Raw genomic sequence first — 17,519 nt, forward strand, 5'->3', positions numbered from 1 at the left:
TTGGGCCATTCTCGTAGAATCTCTATCATTTGCTCTCACTGTCCTTAATGAACCCCAATCTAATGGTTCTAGATTCAGGAATTGAGTCTCTCAAGTTCAAGCCCAAACGGGAAGAGGATTGCAATCAGGCCCAACGAGCATATCCTTGCTTGATTACTTGAAAAATCTTGGCAAGCTAGACGTTTTGGTATTCCAATCATGATGGTTTTTGTTTGTTGAACAACTCAATGGACACAAGATTTAAAACTCTCAATCCAATAGAAATGACAACCTCAAGAATGATGAAGAAATTTTCTAACTAAATCAAATAATTTTCATACACAGACATTATCACATTTGACTCTTTCCACATGACAGCCAGCTCACGTTTAACGAGACAGATAAGAGATGCATCAAAGCTTGACAAGTTTAATATATTCACACTAACCCCTCGCGGATAACACGTCAAAGTTGCTGAAATCTTCATTTGGGGAAGATTCCTCGAGCCGAGAAGTTCTTCGAAGGTTTCTGTTGAAGGGAATATTGTCTCTCTCCAGCGGTGGCTCCTTGTATGCTACCTGGTGCAGATGCAGAAATGCTAGCATGCTAATTGCAACCATGGCAGCATTGCCAAGTATCCCGCCCACATGATCCATTTTGAGGGATTTCCTAGCAAAGTTGAGAGTTGAGAATAGCATCTGGATCCGTGTATTAGACCTTTTTGAACTGTTCGACACAGGCTTTTGACTGCTCGTGCTAAATTCTGGACCATATTGATTTTCGTGTGAAACATAGTTAGCTGCATAACGTACATCTCCAACAAAGGCTAAAGCTTCACTGATGACTTTATAGTTCTTGCCATGATGTTCAGCCAATCTCATTGCAAGAACAATCCTACTTTGCTCGAGTCGTGCAATTGCAGCATCTCTCTCAACCTGCTGTTGCACTTTAACGGTCTGCAAACAGAAAGAAAGGATTCAGTGAGTCAATTGTCGAGACTTGAGATAATTCTCCAATGAAATATTTGTCAAGCCCATAAGTTAGAAGGAACATAAGAATGCAGCTCATTGCTGCTTTCATTTAAAAACAATGCATCCAAGTGTAGAACATGACGTAGCAGGACCTCTAGGCTTCAAAACCTATATCTAATTTGTACTACTAATAAGAAGTCCATTTTCATTTTTTTGGTAAGAAACCAAGCTTTCATTGAGCAAAATGAAAGAAAAAAATCAAGAGCATACAAAAAAACCAACCTTCCATTGCTTAGGACTCTTCTCAAAACAATTTGCTGCTTTTATTTTCAACTAGTCACTAAATGACTCGTTGAGTTTAACATATATAAGGGTTCAAGCCACGATTTCTGTAGGAATGAAAAACATCTGTTGTTTCGAAATTGCAGTTTTTTCTTCAAAAAAAGAAAAAAGAAAACAAGAAAAAACTTTGGTTTTAAGGAAACCATTCTGGACGGATTAAACGTCGCCAATTACTCGGTGGCATCCCAGCGGCGCAATGAATGAACTGAAAATATTTCTTTCACAATTCGATAGGAATCTATTCATCCTTTTCAATAGATTTACATAGCCGTTTTGTGAGATTACAAATTTTCATTTATTCAAACATCAATAAATTTTATGGCTGTATGGACATACAGTTGGTAGACCTAATTCCACTAAGCGTGAAATCTTAGTTTCAAAAATGAAAAGGAAACTCCGGTAGAGAGTCCTCGAAATCATAATTTACGCAAGCCTCCAATAATCAGAAACCAAAGTAAACAGTCGCTACAAGAAATTAGCACTCCATCCATCTTTAGGCAAATTGAACAATGACGCAGAACAAAAATCAAGGAAGACAAAGAATAGTGAACCTAGAAGGAACTGTTCTCTTCAGTCTTCCAAGCAGCAGACAAAGAAATTCATAAATTGCCGAATTAATTCCTACTGGAAAGCAGAAAATATCACCTAATTGAATCGCAAACATAGCTATGTGTACATAATCTGTTTGACTGGGTAAAAATAGAATCCCCAATAAGATCGAAACATTTCTGTTGTCTAGGCCTTGAAATTACTCACTAATAAACTAAAGAAAAGAGTGAATTAAATGAAGGTGCACGAAATGGGGGGGGGGAGGAAAAGGAACATACATGGAAAAACTCGAACTGATCTTCGAGATTCTCAAGCGCAGTTCGAATGGAATTTAGACTTCTGGCCTCCTGAATGGCAGAATCGTCAAGGTCGATCCGAAATTCGTTGATGAAAGGGAAGACAGCAGTATTGGGGAGGGCATCGGGGGTGTTGATGGAATCCTTGTTGTCGGATTTCCTGAGATGTTTGGTGGAAGTGAGGAAGTGATCTCGGGAAATTGAGTGAATTGCTTCACTGAGCTTGTCGTGAAGATCCCAAATTTTCTCGAGGACTGCCTCGATTTCCTCGATCTCCATGTCCCATTTCATGGAGGGAAACACAGAGAAAAGAGAGGGAAGAAGAAGAAGGATGGAGCACAAATTGGGGAAGGTATCTGAAATTGTTCAGATTGGTTTTGGGCCACATAAAAATTTTGGGCCCGTATTCCTCTCACTTTCAATTTTTTCATTTTTTTCAAATTAAATATCTTTTTCCTGCAAGCAAGGGTAAATTGAAAATTAGATATTTATTAACAACAATTCTTACTGTTTATTTCATCTAAAACTTTCTTGCTTCATTTTTAACATATCAACCAAATATACTACCTTAGGAAATCATCTTCCCACTTAAGGCATGAAGAGCTTATGATGCTAGAGCAATTCCTATTTTGCTTCCGCCGAATATGGCAGTAACACATTAATTGCCATCTAGCCACCAATCTCTACACCTCCGTGAAAATTGAAATCGCATCTTTAAAGTTAACCTCTTCATGATTGAAGATTCTTTCAATGCTAAGCGAGTGTGTCTCTACGACCAATGCATGTAAAGGATTCGTCTTGAACAGTTTGAACACCTCCATCATAGCTAATAACTCCGAGCCAAGAACTAAGAGAGAACCTGACATTGGACAAAATCCTGCACACCGAATTTGCTTGGAACCATTATGAAACGACTAGCCAAGACCACCACCTTTGCAAGCCTTCCCTGACCAAGCTTCGTGACAGAACCTGTCGAGGTAAAGGCAAAGTAGGAGTAGGCATTGCAAGAACAACTAATGGCACCACCATAAAAACCTCCCATGGCTTGAGTAGACTTGATAATCATTAACATAAAAGACTACCTAACTATTAAACATGGCCTGATTAACAAGCACCACAATCACCACAAAATCACATGAAACACTTGTGATGTTACCACGATCCGTATATGATCGAAAACACTCAAAATGATCAATCAATGACCAAGAATTCCTATTAGAAAGAATAGAACAAACATCAGGAGAAAGGAACGAGTGCTAAAGCTCCTAGCCACCCGACATTTCTAGAAAAGATGCATGGTAGTTTTAAGAGCTTTTCGGCATAGAGGGTAAAAAAAAATTAGAAGAAACTCCATTGCTCTCTAACTTTAACATATACTATATGTTAGCGATTGACCGAATATACGAGCAACAAAATGTTATGGATAAGTAAGGTCTAAGTGCAAGCATACACTATCAATGAAGTAATAAACTTGGAGTATTTTGAGGGTCGAGTCCCACAAGACTAGGTTGATTTTTAAGTTAATTATGACTATGCATTAATGAAACTGAGGTACAAAGAAGAGTTTGTATTGGGATGAATGAGAGAAAGCTTTAGGAACAGTAAACAATGACAATCAAATAGGGGCAAGCAAAGTTTCAACCTTTTGGGTGCTATGTCTTAAGCGATGTAGCCGTATCACTTCTTAACAAAGAATTACACATGAACAGAAAACTACACCTATTCGGTCTTGTGTCAAGTTCCTTTAGGTGGTCTAAGCAGCCAATGCCTAATGTTTCTATGGTTAGTTGAATCTTAGATTAATTGAAGTTTAGTATCTTTATCCTATGGTGCCCCTTATTTCAAGGTGATGTGACTGTCTTATTTTTATGCTCGAAGTCCCATATCCCTTTGTGACATTCGCTACACTATAGCCTTCTTAGTATTAGAGCTTCACTAGATCATTAAATTAAGTGGTTAATTTAACTTACCAATTTTATCTTTTAACTCAACAAAGAGAATGTATAAAATAAGGTGGTGTGATGTGCTACATAACTTAAGCCATAATGACCCTAGGGCATACACAATGCTAAACCCTTAGGAAGATTTATCCCATAATAAATGATAAAATAACACTCTTTATTAGATCATAGATCATCGCTACAATGTAGAATTATATTGGGGGGATGAAAAATAAAAAAAACTACAATAAATAAATGAATGTAAATGTTGGAAAAATAAAACTTAAGGAGTCTTGGAACCAATCCTCAATTCCTATTGTTCGCACGAGATTTCAAAAGAAATTTATTTCGTGGAACTTGAACTATGTATTTGTATTAATTTTGTGGAAAGTGAATACAATCTCTAATACATAATATTTTGATGCTTTCAAAATAAACTATAGTCTTTAAGCTTGTTGATCTTCTTGGATGATCGGCCTTTGGGCTTGATGATCTTCTTAGATGATCGGCCTTTCGGCTTGCTGATCTTCTTGGATGATCAGCCTTTGGGGGCCGATGATCTTCTTGGAAGATTAGTGTTCGTACGAAGCTTCTGGAGAAACTTGTTTTGTGGAGTTGAACTTAAGTTGGTGTTGATATTGAAGTTGATTTGATGCGATATGGTTCGATCTCTAGTACTTGATCCTTTGATTCTCTCTCAGTTGGGTGAATGTGCTTGACTTGAAGAAGAAAAACACTGAATCTTCTTGAAGTAGAAGTCTTGGAAGAGTCTTTGGATTTTCAAGGATCTTTTGTCTTCTAGGAGTGCAGCTTCAGGAGTCTTGGGAGTCTTCTGCTTGTTGATGAATTCTCTCTGGGCTCTCTGAATGTAGAAAATGTTTGTATCTTCAAAGGACTTCAGTCTTCAGAAGACTTGTATCTTCAGGTGTGGTAAGCTTCAGGAGTCAAAAGTCTTCTGATTGTAGAGAATTCCCTATGAATATAGAATTGCTGCCCCACAAATGAAAGAGAACTTCTCTATTTATAGAGTTCTCAGGCGGGCTTCGTGGGCTTGGGCTTAGTTAATCCATGAGCTTGGCCCTTGAGCCCAATTAATTAGTTTTGGGTCTGATTTTAAATTTGGGTCCAATTAATTATTATTATTATTATTATTATTTTTTTTTGTAGTTTGGACTTTAAACCAAAATAATAATATCAAATTGGGTCAACTTAATCATTCAACCGTGTAGCGTCATCAAAATTTGTCTCCAATTCAATTTGGGACATATGTCAACTTCTAATCGGACCCAATGGTTTAGAACTTCGTCATTAATTTAGTAAACGATGTGGCAATATGTGATTGGTCCAAAATTCCTCAGAAGCCCCTTTTTCGAGATTTATGCACGTCTATACGGTGGGTAAATCTTGAAAAAAAAAAATAATTTGAAATCAAGGTGGGATTTTGACTCCTTTGCTTTGATGCATCATTTGATCAGATATGTGATTTTAGCTCAAAATTTGGATTTGAAAGTTGTCTGCTCGACGCACTTAGGCCAAGTAAACAAAAGATGAACTTTAATTCTTGACTTTCTTGTTTGAGAGTAAGCTTTTATTTGGGCTAAAGTAGAATTTATGCTCCATTTCAATTGCAAATTGAATTCTTGAGTAATATCTCAGATTCTAACAATTCTTTTTCTTAGATTTGGAGTCTACTCATTCTTCATTTGAGTTTAAAGCAGAATTTTGACTTTTCTTTCTTTACTTCAACTTTGATATGGTGGATGCTTGGAATGTGTCTATGTTTTGATTTGAGGCAATATTTAAATTATGCCGAAGCTTTGATATTGGGGTAAAATTTGGTTAGTACTTCGAATCTTGACTTGAATTTAGAATATTATTTTAATTTGATTCCAATAAAATTTAGAGTACACTAAATTTAACTTGAGAATGATTTGATTTTGAATATAATTTGTATTCAATTCAAAATTTTTATTTATATTTGGATTAAACTCCCACTTATTATTGAAACATACCAAAATTTGGTACAATGAATGTTCCACCTAAATTTAGCTTTGACTTAGTTTGATTTTTTTTTTCCAAACTTTTAGTGATTTGGAGTGGAATTGAATTTCTACCCAAATTAATTCATTTGAATTTGGAATGAAGTTTTGGATTGAAATGCAATCAATTTTGGCAAGTTTGGTTTGGGATTAAAAAAAAATGCTATCCAAATTTTAGACAAATTTAATATTTTATCCTTAATTTAATTTGATTTGAAGATCAAGAAACAATTTAGATATGGGATAAATTTTGAAATTTGTCAAATTTTATGATTTGAAGAGAAATTGAAATCCAAAAATCTTAACTTGAAATTTGGGTGAATCAACTTTGAAACTGAAAACCATTGGAATTCCCTCCCATTTTAACCAAGTTTAGCTAAATTTGGAGCACGCCTTTGGTATTCAAATAACTCCAATGTCAAAATTAGAAAACCTGTGACCCACCAAATTAGGTGGGATAGAGTTTGGTTAGAGACATACAAAATCAGGATTATAACTCAAATACTTTGACTAATTTTGAAACTAACATATATATATATATATATATATTTTTTAAATCTTGGTTTCAAATCTCCCCTTTCTCCAAATAAGATTTGAGATTAAAATGGAATGTAGATTTTTTTTCCAAATCACAATTTTCTTGATTTGCTCAGTAAGGAATTTTCATCTATAAATTGAGACAAGATAATCAAAGGAGCTTCACTACGTCTTTTTATTTTCTTTTACCTTTCTTTACTGGAAGCCAAGCTTAGTCGTTGTGGCGCCGACGTCCTAAATTTTTTTTTTGTCACCATTTTTTTTATCCTCATCTTCAACTTCTTCTTCATCTCCCTTTTTTTTTTACCTCACTGTCACGAACGCCTTACTGTGTTATTCGTTGTCGTCACCTGGACCCGTGGTTATCGGTGGAAGTCATCGTCCATCCTATCGTAGCCGTCGAGGTAGATCGAGACCTCATCGTCGGTCGTCATTTCTCTCTCTCTGTTTTTTTTTTCATAAATGCAGTTGCCATCTTCAAAGGCCACTATGGCTGTAGCCAGTGCTATCTGCAACAGACGATGGTTCTTTGCATGAGGGAGACAAGTGAGCCACCGATTTGAGAAAGAAAGAGCGAGGGAGAGAAAAAGAAATTAAGGAAAAAAAAAGATAGGGGTGGTTGGAAGAGAAAAGAAGGGGATATTAGGATATTTTTTTTTTTTTTTTGAAAGAGAAAGGGGAGAGAACAGAGAGTGAGAGATGAAGAAAGAAGGGAGATGGGAAATTAGGGCTTCCCTTTTTGTTTTGTTTTTATATTTTTTATATTTTTTTATTCCCCTATTTTTCTTTCTTTACATTTTTCTTTCTATTTTTTTTTTTTTGCTTTTTTCACAATTTTCCATTCTTTTCTTTCTTTCTTCTTTTTTTTTTTCTCTCTTTTTTTTTTTTAACTATCTTATTTTCTCTTTTTTTTTTTCTTGCTTTCTTTCCCTAATTTTTTTTTTCTAAAATCGATCTCCTTTTCTTTCTTTATTTTTTTTTACTATTTATTTATTTACTTATTATTATTATCCGTGATTTTTTACTAACTCGTCCCCTCCTTTTTGTAGGAGTTAAGAGCACAACCATTTTTTTTAATCTCGTCGGCCCGTCAGTAATCAAGGTGGTTTTTTTTTTCATGTCCGTGACCGACTCCTTGGTTTACATATACCTCCTCGTATTCGTACATCCTGATCGTCATGGGAGGGGCCCTATAAGGCTTACAACTCTCCTATGCTTTCACACTAGGGAGGATTCCGATAAGGTCTACCTTGTAGCACCGTTCACATATCCTGATCGTCATAGGAGGGGCCCTACAAGACTTACAACTCTTCCATGCTTTCACCATGCTTTCACCTTAGGGAGGATCCCGATAAGGTCTACCTTGTAACACCGTTCGCATATCCTGATCCTCATGGGAGGGGCCCTGCCAGGCTTGCAACTTTCCCATGCTTTCACCCTAGAGAGGATACCGATAAGGTCTACTTTTTAGCACTGTTTGCATATCCTGATTATCATGGGAGGGGTCCTGCAAGGCTTACAACTCTCCCATGCTTTCACCTTAGGGAGGCCATGCTTTCACCTTAGGGAGGATCCCGATAAGGTCTACCTTGTTATGTTACTCCTTGATCAAAATTTGAAGATAAGGGAAATATGTCATCGAGTATTGATAAGGGAAATATGTCATCGAGTATTGAAGATGAGGCGGATATGCCATCAAACTTTGAAGATGAGAAGAATATGCCATCAAGCTTTTGAGCGTAGTCAGGTTGGCTAGAGTCGATCTCGTGTACAAGGTGGAGCCGGACAGACCAGAGTTGTCCTTGCATATGAGGTGGAGCCGAATGGACCAAAGTTGTCCTCGCATATGAGGTAGAGCTAGGCAAACCAAACTTGATCTCGCATATGAGGTGGAACCACACCCACATTTTTGAAGAGAAAATGAAGCTACACCAACATTTTAGAGAAGGGGTGAAGTTGTACCAATATTTTGGAGAGGAAACGAAACCGCACCACGACTTTGAAGATGGAGTGAAGCCGCGTCATCAATTTGGAGATGAAGTGAAACTGCGCCATTAGTTTAGAGATGAAACGAAGCCACGCCATGACTTTGGAGATGAAGCGAAGTCGCGCCATTAGTTTGAAGATGAAGTGAAACCACGCCACAACTTTGGAGATGAAGCGAACCACGCCAAACTTTGGAGATAAAGCGAAACTGCGCCAACATTTTGGAGATGAAGCGAAGCCACGCTATCATTTTAGAGATGAAGCGAAGCCAAGCCACGACTTTGAAGATGAAGTGAAGTCGCGTCATCAGTTTAGAGATGAAGCGAACCACGCCAGACTTTGGAGATGAAGTGAAGTTGCGTCATGATTTTGTAGACCGAGTCATTGAAGATGGAACCGAGCCATGCACACCAACCATGAACTTGAAGATAAAGCGGAGCCATGCACACCGACCTTTGAGCTTGAAGATAGAGTGGAGTCATGTACACCGACCTTGAACTTGAAGACAGAGCGGAGCCATGCGTATCGACCTTGAACTTGAAGATGGAAATGGGGCCATATACGCCAATCTTGAACTTGAAGATGGAACAACTTCGATGGAGTCTCTGAACATGAAGATGTGAAACATCGACAAAACCTTCGCGTTTGAATTTGAAAAAGCATCGAAAAATCCTCCGCATTTGAGTTTGACGAAGCATCGATGAATCTTCACATTGAGCTCAACTTCACGACTTTGAGGGTGAAGATGGCATCACAAAACCTCCAGACTTGAGCATAAAGATGAAGCATCGATGAAGTCTCTAAACTTAAAGATGGAGGAGTGTCGATGAAGTCTCTGAACTTAAAGATTGATGAGAATCGACGAAGCCTCTGAACTTGAAGATGGAGGAGCATCTAAGTTTGATTTTAAAGAGGAAACGAAGCACATTCCAAGTGTGTGCCTTTTATTTACTGTGCTAGTTCCTTACGAGGGATAAACATCTTCAATCCATTGTGTTGCCCCCAATAGGGATGAACATCTTCAATTTAGAGTGCCATTCTTTAACGGGGATGATCAACGTCAATCTTGTGGTATCATACTTAGGTGGTTGTGGTACCTTTTCTGATGAACTAAACTTAAATTTCTTTAAGTTTCCTTCATACCTTTAAAGAAAGGGATCAAATTATGACGTAATTCAAGGTTTTTTTTTTTTTAATTGGACTAAATTTAAAGTTTCTTTCAAGCTACCTACATACCCTTCTTAATAATAGGGATCAAGTCATAATGTAGTTCAAAAAGATTTTTTTTATGCGCGACTGAACTTAAATTTCTTTAAGTTGCCTACGTATCCTTTATAATGATAGGGATCAAGTCATAATGTAGTTCATACAAAGATTTTTTTTGGGCCTTCACATTTTAAGCTCATGTCGGCCAAGAGCATCATGTAGTTTAGGCTCTTGCGATGAGGAGCTTCTTCATTTAAACTTTAGAAGCTCTTATTTCATCATGGTTTTGATCATCCTCTTCATTTGTAGGATTCGTCAATATGATGAGTTTTGGCTTCACAATCAAGCAACCTTCTATACTTATGTCAATAGAAAATTTCCTCTTCATGCGTGAAGGGACACAACTGTGAATCTTTTCATCGTTTTTATCTTCATGTAATGACATCACTTTCAAGAATTTCATACTTCCTTTATGTTGATCGCTTGTTGTCTTGAGACGATCAAAAGCAGATGCTGAAGGTTGATCTTTCTTTGATGTGTATATACGTAACCTTTTGAAGGCTGAAGTTTGAGCAGAAGTAGTCGTTAAACATTGGTCTTCTTCTCCTACTATGACCATACTCAATCTTTGAAAGACTGAAGATCGAGCACTTGAAGGCTTAATACGATTGAAGACAGAAGTTCTTTGCTTTATTTCTTTTGAGTCGTTGACTTCTTCAACAGTCACATGATTGTTGTCAACTTCCACTATGTCGATAGTGTGACATGCAATAACTTCTGATACTTTCTCTGGATGATTATTGAGAAAGCTTATTGGGAAAAATTCTACCGAAGTTGTTAGCCGTTGGAATTGAGAGACGTCCTTGTCTTCTTTCTTAGCAGGCTTAGGCTTCTGTGTCATCTTTTTGCCTTTCTTTTTATGAGTCTTGTTTCTTCTTCTATAGCTTCGATAGGAACGCGACTCTTTTTGGGTGGAGTTTAGTTGTCTTCTTTTTCGATGTATCATTATTATCCACCCTTCATTGTCATCTTCAACAAGCTCATGTTTCTTTTTGGAATTTCTTATTTGAATCTCTTGTTGGAACCGAACAATTATAGGCTCGAATTCTCCAAACTGGATGGGGCTTTGTCTTTGAGCATTGGACATAGATAGTATTGGAACATTTTAAGTCGCTGCTACTGTAGCGTGATTTGTCTGAGCTACTTCATCCAAATCTAGCTCAATCTTATTTTCACGAGCCAACTTCATAATTCGTTCCTTCAGCATGAAGCACCTTTCAACTGTGTGACTAATGACCTGATGATAATTGCAGTAGTTAAGATCATCTATTTTTCATTCTTGTTTCGACTGCTTGTATTCCGGTAGTTGAATAAGTTGCTTCTCTAGTAGTTGCTCCAACATATCTGCCACATCAGAGTCAGGGAATATATAAACCTTATCTTGTCTTTCTTTAAGATTTGGACGCACTTCTCGCCCTCATTGTGCCTTCTTTCAAATTTTGTTTGTTTTCCTTTGGAGGAGAATTTCAGCGGGGTCACATGAACGACCATAGATTCTTTTGTGGCACTATCCACGATCTTTTCAATGCCCTTGGCATCGGTTGATGTAATTGATGGTTGTCTCTCCCTTCCACTGTTTGGTGTTTGTCAGCTCTATCATGCTAACAGTGCGCCATGTACTATAGAAGCGGTTCAAGAACTTCTTTTCTAGCTGTTCCCAACTGTCAATCATTTATGGCTCTAAATTAGTATATCAATTGAAAGCATTTCCTTTCAAGGTACGGACGAACTGCTTGACTAGCTGGTCTCCTCTGGTTCCTGCATTTTCGCAGGTTTCAATGAAGTGTGCAACATGTTGTTTTGGATTGCCCTTTCCATCAAACTGCTGGAACTTTGGAGGTTGATACCTAGCTGGCATTCTCAGGTTGTCGATTCTCTTGATGTATGGCTTAGAGTACATAAAGGAAGTTTGCAACAGTCCTCCGTACTGAGCCTTATGGAGTTTGTGATCATATCCTGGAGCTGTTGAACTGATAGGGAGGCAACAGAGGTGGATTGTGGTGGCTGACTTTCCTGCAAGATAGTATTTCTTTTGTCATTGGGTTTTTAGCTAGAGATTGACTTGACTCAACAGTATCTTGAGCCTGTATCTGATCTCTTAAAGCAGCGATTTCATGATCTCGCTCCTCTACAACCTTCATTAGGAGATTTATCTTTACCTCATTCTCTGTCATGGTCGACTCAGTCGTTACGTCAGTCATCATGACAAACACTACATCAAAATGTGATTCTTTCTCTGATAGACCAGTAGCAGAAGCATAGTTTTCAAACAAGGGATTTTCTCTGATGACGATCCCGCTTTTAGGGAATTCCACTAGCTGGTCCCATATTTCCTCAGTGATGATAGAGCTTATATAAGTGTTGCTTGCGATGGTAGCTTCGGATGCAACTTTCTTTGGTGCCATTTGTAGGTTAATTTACTTGGATGACGAGAGAGAGATGAGAGGTAGAGAGGTCCCACTGGCGTGCCAATTTGTTCGCACGAGATTTCAAAAGAAATTTATTTCGTGGAACTTGGATTATGTATTTGTATTAATTTTGTGGAAAGTGAATACAATCTCTAATACATAATATTTTGATACTTTCAAAATAAACTATAGTCTTTAAGCTTGTTGATCTTCTTGGATGATCGGCCTTTGGGCTTGATGATCTTCTTGAATGATCGGCCTTTGGGCTTGTTGATTTTCTTAGATGATCGGCCTTTGGGCTTACTGATCTTCTTGGATAATTGGCCTTTGGGCTTGATGATCGGCCTTTAGGCTTATTGATCTTCTTGGAAGATTAGTGTTCGCACGAGGCTTCCGGAGAAACTTGTTTTGTGGAGTTGAACTTAAGTTGGTATTGATGTTGAAGTTGATTTGATGCGATGTGGTTCAATCTCTAGTACTTGATCCTCTGATTCTCTCTCAGTTGGGTGAATGTACTTGACTTGAAGAAGAAAAGCACCGAACGTTCTTGAAGTAGAAGTCTTGGAAGAGTCTTTGGGTCTTCAAGGATCTTTTATCTTCTAGGAGTGCAGCTTTAGGAGTCTTAGGAGTCTTCTGCTTGTTGATGAATTCTCTCTGAGCTCTCTGAATGTAGAAAATGTTTGTATCTTCAAAGGACTTTAGTCTTCAGAAGGCTTGTATCTTCAAAAGATTTCAGTCTTCAGAATGCTTGCATATTCAAAGGACTTCAGTCTTCAGGTGTGGTCAGCTTCAAGAGTCAAAGAGTCTTCTAATTGTAGAGAATTCCCTATAAGCTCTGGAGTATAGAATTGCTACCCCCCACAAATAAAAGAGAACTTCTCTATTTATAGAGTTCTCAGGCGGGCTTCATGGGCTTGGGCTTAGTTTGTCTATGGGCTTTGCCCTTAGGCTCAATTAGTCAGTTTTGGGTCTGATTTTAAATTGGGTTCAATTCACTTTTTTTTTTTGGGTAGTTTGGACTTTAAACCCAAATAATAATATCAAATTGGGCCAATTTAATCTCATATGGTTCAACCGCGTGGTGTAATTGAAATTTGTCTCCAATTCAATTCGGGACATATGTCAACTTCTAATCGGACCTAATGGTTTAGAAATTCATCATTAATTTAGTAAACGATGTGGCAATATGTGATTGGTTCAAAATTTCTCATTCAACACCTATGTCTTTTCCTAGGTCGTTTCCCCTTTTCCAAAGAAGAATCATTATTCACTACATGCTTTCATAGGATGAAAGGACCTAGAGCTATTACTCCTCAGAGGAACTTTTGTTCTTGAAGTTACTGACTTAAGAAGTTGAGAAAATTATCAAGGAGTAGATAAATGATAGAAACGGTGAAAAATAGTGATGATTACGGTGATGGAGAGTTGTTGCTTGAAATGAGGGTAATCTCTTCTTTATATAGGCTTCAAATTGGTTGAGAAGAGTTGAAATTTACATTATGAAAGTTTACCAAGCAAAATTGGGGTTTCCCAATTGATTAAAACGTGGAAATCAGAACTGCTTTTGATCGATTCGAAATCTGAAAAATTTAGGTCTCACTGATGCAACCGTAGCAGATTTGCTGATGCGGCCGCATCAGACAGAAATCAACAATTAGGCCTTAATCTCCTGGAAAAATCTATAAAAACAATTTGATCGGTTCGAAATCTAAAAAATTTAGGTCTCACTGATGCAACCGTAGCAGATTTGCTGATGCGGCCGCATCAGACAGAAATCAACAATTAGGCCTTAATCTCCTGGAAAAATCTATAAAAACAACTTTAAATAAGCAAATAACATAAACACAATAAAACCCTCATAAGCTCATTTGAACTAATTAAGACTGAATTTAGAGAAAAACACATGCAAAAGTTCATTGTTCTAAGTAAAAGTGCACAAATAAAAACCCAAAAACATGTATTTCATGGCATGTATCACACCTGAAAACTTAAATCTTTTCTTGTTCCCAAGAAAACATCACCAAAAACAATTATCATAGCTTAAAACATGCATGCTTATTTCGATGAATGCAATGAGTAGCAACTTTCAAAAGGGGTCTCCAATCTAAATACCTTGCATACTTATAAACTCCCAAAGAATTTGCATAAGAGTTTCATTTGGCCAAAGGCTCAATATCCCTCAATTATTTGCCTAACATGCCCACAAACCTAGCTATTAATCTTTGAACCTAGTGAGATCCTTAACACACTACAACTTTGCCACTCACCAAGTCTCATGAAGTACAAAATTTTCACCCACCCCCAAACTTAAACTTTTGCTAGGCCTTTATTTTAGTGTTATTTTTCTTTTCCTTGCCTAGGACTAGCCCATCGTGTCACCCCTACCTTCACTTCAACTTACCCACATGGGTGTCATGCCAAGCATCTGATTACGAGCAAAGCTCACACCTTAGACGCCACTCACTTCCCTTACTAACCATTTTGCTACAAAAGGAAGTACGGGTGTCATGCTTGCCCTTGTCTACTTTGGTTAGTTTGAAAAAGGAGGAGTGTCATTCTAGCCTCATCTCTTGTTTCTTCCCTTTTCTTTTTTTTTTTTTTTTTCAGCCTAGCACACATAAATACACACATTCTCATCATAAATGCTACATTGATTTCCATAATGCGAAAGTTCTACCCTCAAACTTACAATAAGCAATGTGCTCATTGCTTGAGAAAGAGAAACTACAAAAAGAGGGAAAAAACAAGAAGATTGCTTTATGGCTTAGGTGCAACATGTAAGGCTAGGCTCTCCTAGTGTGCTAAAATAGTGGACATGCATGAGACTAGCCTAGAGAGGATTTTGCACAAATACACAAAAGTAAAACTCTTGGTTTTGCATCCTTTTGGGTTTGAATGCAAAATACACAAAAAGGCAATATGCCCTAAGTATCATCATGAAAGGTTACTTTGCACAACAAACAAAAATACATGCTCTAAACTATTACACATAATGCTAGCCATGCAAAAATAAATCCAGCAAAACAAAAAGGAAACTAACCTAACAGAAAAAATAACCTAATGACAATCAAAAGAAATTGAAAGTAAAGCAAAAATAAATTGAGTTATGAGATTATAAAGGAAAGAGCAAGAAGAGGAACATGATACTCCTTTAAGGAGATGGAGCATCATCATCAACTTTTGGATCTTGCTCTTTGTCAACAGGGCCAGGAAAGATATGATCTGGGAAGGTGGGAACAACAGGGTAATAACCAGGAAAGACAAAATTAAGGAAGCGCTAAAATGCATCGTTCCGGTCCTTAGCATACCACCAATATGCATGGGACTGCTCCATGAACCTCTTCATACGATCAACCATATATAACCGTCCAATATGAACAGATAAAGCATTGGCACCATATGACTGTTGAGAAAGTGCTTCAGGTGCATCAGTTGGTGTGGCAACAACAGAGGTTGGGGCAAAAGCTGAAGCAGCACCAGGAGTAAGATGCGCTTGACCGACCGAGGGAGGAACTAAATTATGAGTTTGCTATATTCAAGAAGGAGTCTGAAAATCTACTTCCAGTGGAGAGAGAGGAGCATCATCAAAAGGGGTTTGCACAAAACTCCCAGATGAAGTTTCCTTTTCTGAAGGAGGGGAAGCTAGAGAATTTGTTCCCTTGCTCTTTTGGTTTGCTATATTTCCTTGCAATGTCCTAATCAGGCTAACATCGATGGCTGGCTTGACTCGACAACATTCTTCCTCCCACCTACCATCACTCTAGTCCATGCACAAGCTTGCCAATAAGAAAGAAAAAGAATGACTGCTCCCTCATTCTAGGGCTACACTGAATCATTTCTTGATTTATAATGCCTCCCAAGTTGATTGAAAGCTGCATTCTGATACTGTACACAAACATCACACGTTCCAAAGAAATGGTGGTGTCGTGGGTAGTAGGCATGAATCGGTGCTTGACTAATTAGAGCTAAATAGACAACCAATCCTTAATGTCTCCTTTCTGCCTACTCACTGACCCTATTTCTTCAGCATTTTTCTTACTTTTAGATCTTGTAACCCGTTTTGGAGTAATTTGCTTAGGTGATCTTTTGTGGCTCCTACTACTTCTTCCTTTTCCACTACATCCTCCTCTTCTGATGGACCCATCTCAGAAGTCAGGTCTCTAATCTCGTAAGTAAATAGGTCATTAATATCTTGTTCTTCTTCAACATGGCCTTTTCCTCTTCTTTATTGGAAGAGTGTTTCGACCGCATCAGATTCTTCAGGTTGCTCAAGAGCTGCAACCTCTTCTCTTTGATAGGATGATCTTGCACGACTCGATTTTAATCCTAAGTAATTTATGAACTCCTATTTATGAGGTTAGTCATTTGATTTGCATGGGTGAGAGTGACCCAATTACCAACTTAATAAGCCTACCATTTTGGGGACTTGACTAAATGGGGAGCTAAGAACATAGCTTCACAAGATAGAATTTGCTCATTCTCGCATGGGTAAGTAGATGAGTAGTTCCCTTAAGTACTGATTTTTGGTCTTGAACAAGGGGCCCCAGCCTCTCATTGGCCCGAGTGGGGCTTAGTGTATGGTTGGACCATAAACAAATTGTTCATCAGAGACATCAATGGTACTTAAGGAAAAGAGGTAATTACATGGATAAAACAGACATTTGACTCAGTTGTAATTATAAATAACTCGTGTAGGATCGACTTACTTATATTGATTATATCCATGGACAAAACTTGTCCTATAGTACATACGAGTTCAACTATGGGTCTATAGTGGTACGTTTTGTGTCACGATTATGCTTTTCCAGGGCGTGTTGCGCATGGCCGTATGTCCGCCTCCACCTCTTTTTACTATGCTTTCATTCTATGTATTTCCTTTTGCTAGGTAGTTAGTTTTATATGNCTCCACCTCTTTTTACTATGCTTTCATTCTATGTATTTCCTTTTGCTAGGTAGTTAGTTTTATATGTACTTTTCTTAGTGAGTGACCATTCACCCATTTCCATATGCAAGGGTGGCGGATGTGTTTTTGTTCATAATGCACCATATGAGGATAAGACTAACCATCACTTCCCCATACCCGGAATAGTATGTTATAAAGTCGTTGTTGTTGGTTATTGCTTTCTAGCCTACTATAATCTTTCTCTTCTCTATTCACACATTTAAAACGTTTGCGAAAACCTTTTCTTCAAACCCATTTTCTCTA

At 37.7% G+C, this 17,519-nt stretch overlaps 1 protein-coding gene across 1 annotated transcript; it reads right to left on the bottom strand.

The window, feature by feature from the left end:
* Window positions 1–239: 239 nt before the first annotated feature.
* LOC120070305 (plastid division protein PDV1) lies at window positions 240–2,483 on the bottom strand. Its single transcript, XM_039022227.1, has 2 exons — window positions 2,120–2,483; window positions 240–935 (listed from the first exon to the last, which is right to left on the bottom strand). The coding sequence occupies exons 1-2, from the start codon at window positions 2,426–2,428 to the stop codon at window positions 423–425; spliced, it is 822 nt and encodes a 273-aa protein (XP_038878155.1). The 5' UTR covers window positions 2,429–2,483; the 3' UTR covers window positions 240–422.
* Window positions 2,484–17,519: the final 15,036 nt, after the last annotated feature.

Source organism: Benincasa hispida, chromosome 1 (assembly GCF_009727055.1).
Source record: "Benincasa hispida cultivar B227 chromosome 1, ASM972705v1, whole genome shotgun sequence".
Lineage (NCBI taxonomy): Eukaryota > Viridiplantae > Streptophyta > Magnoliopsida > Cucurbitales > Cucurbitaceae > Benincasa > Benincasa hispida.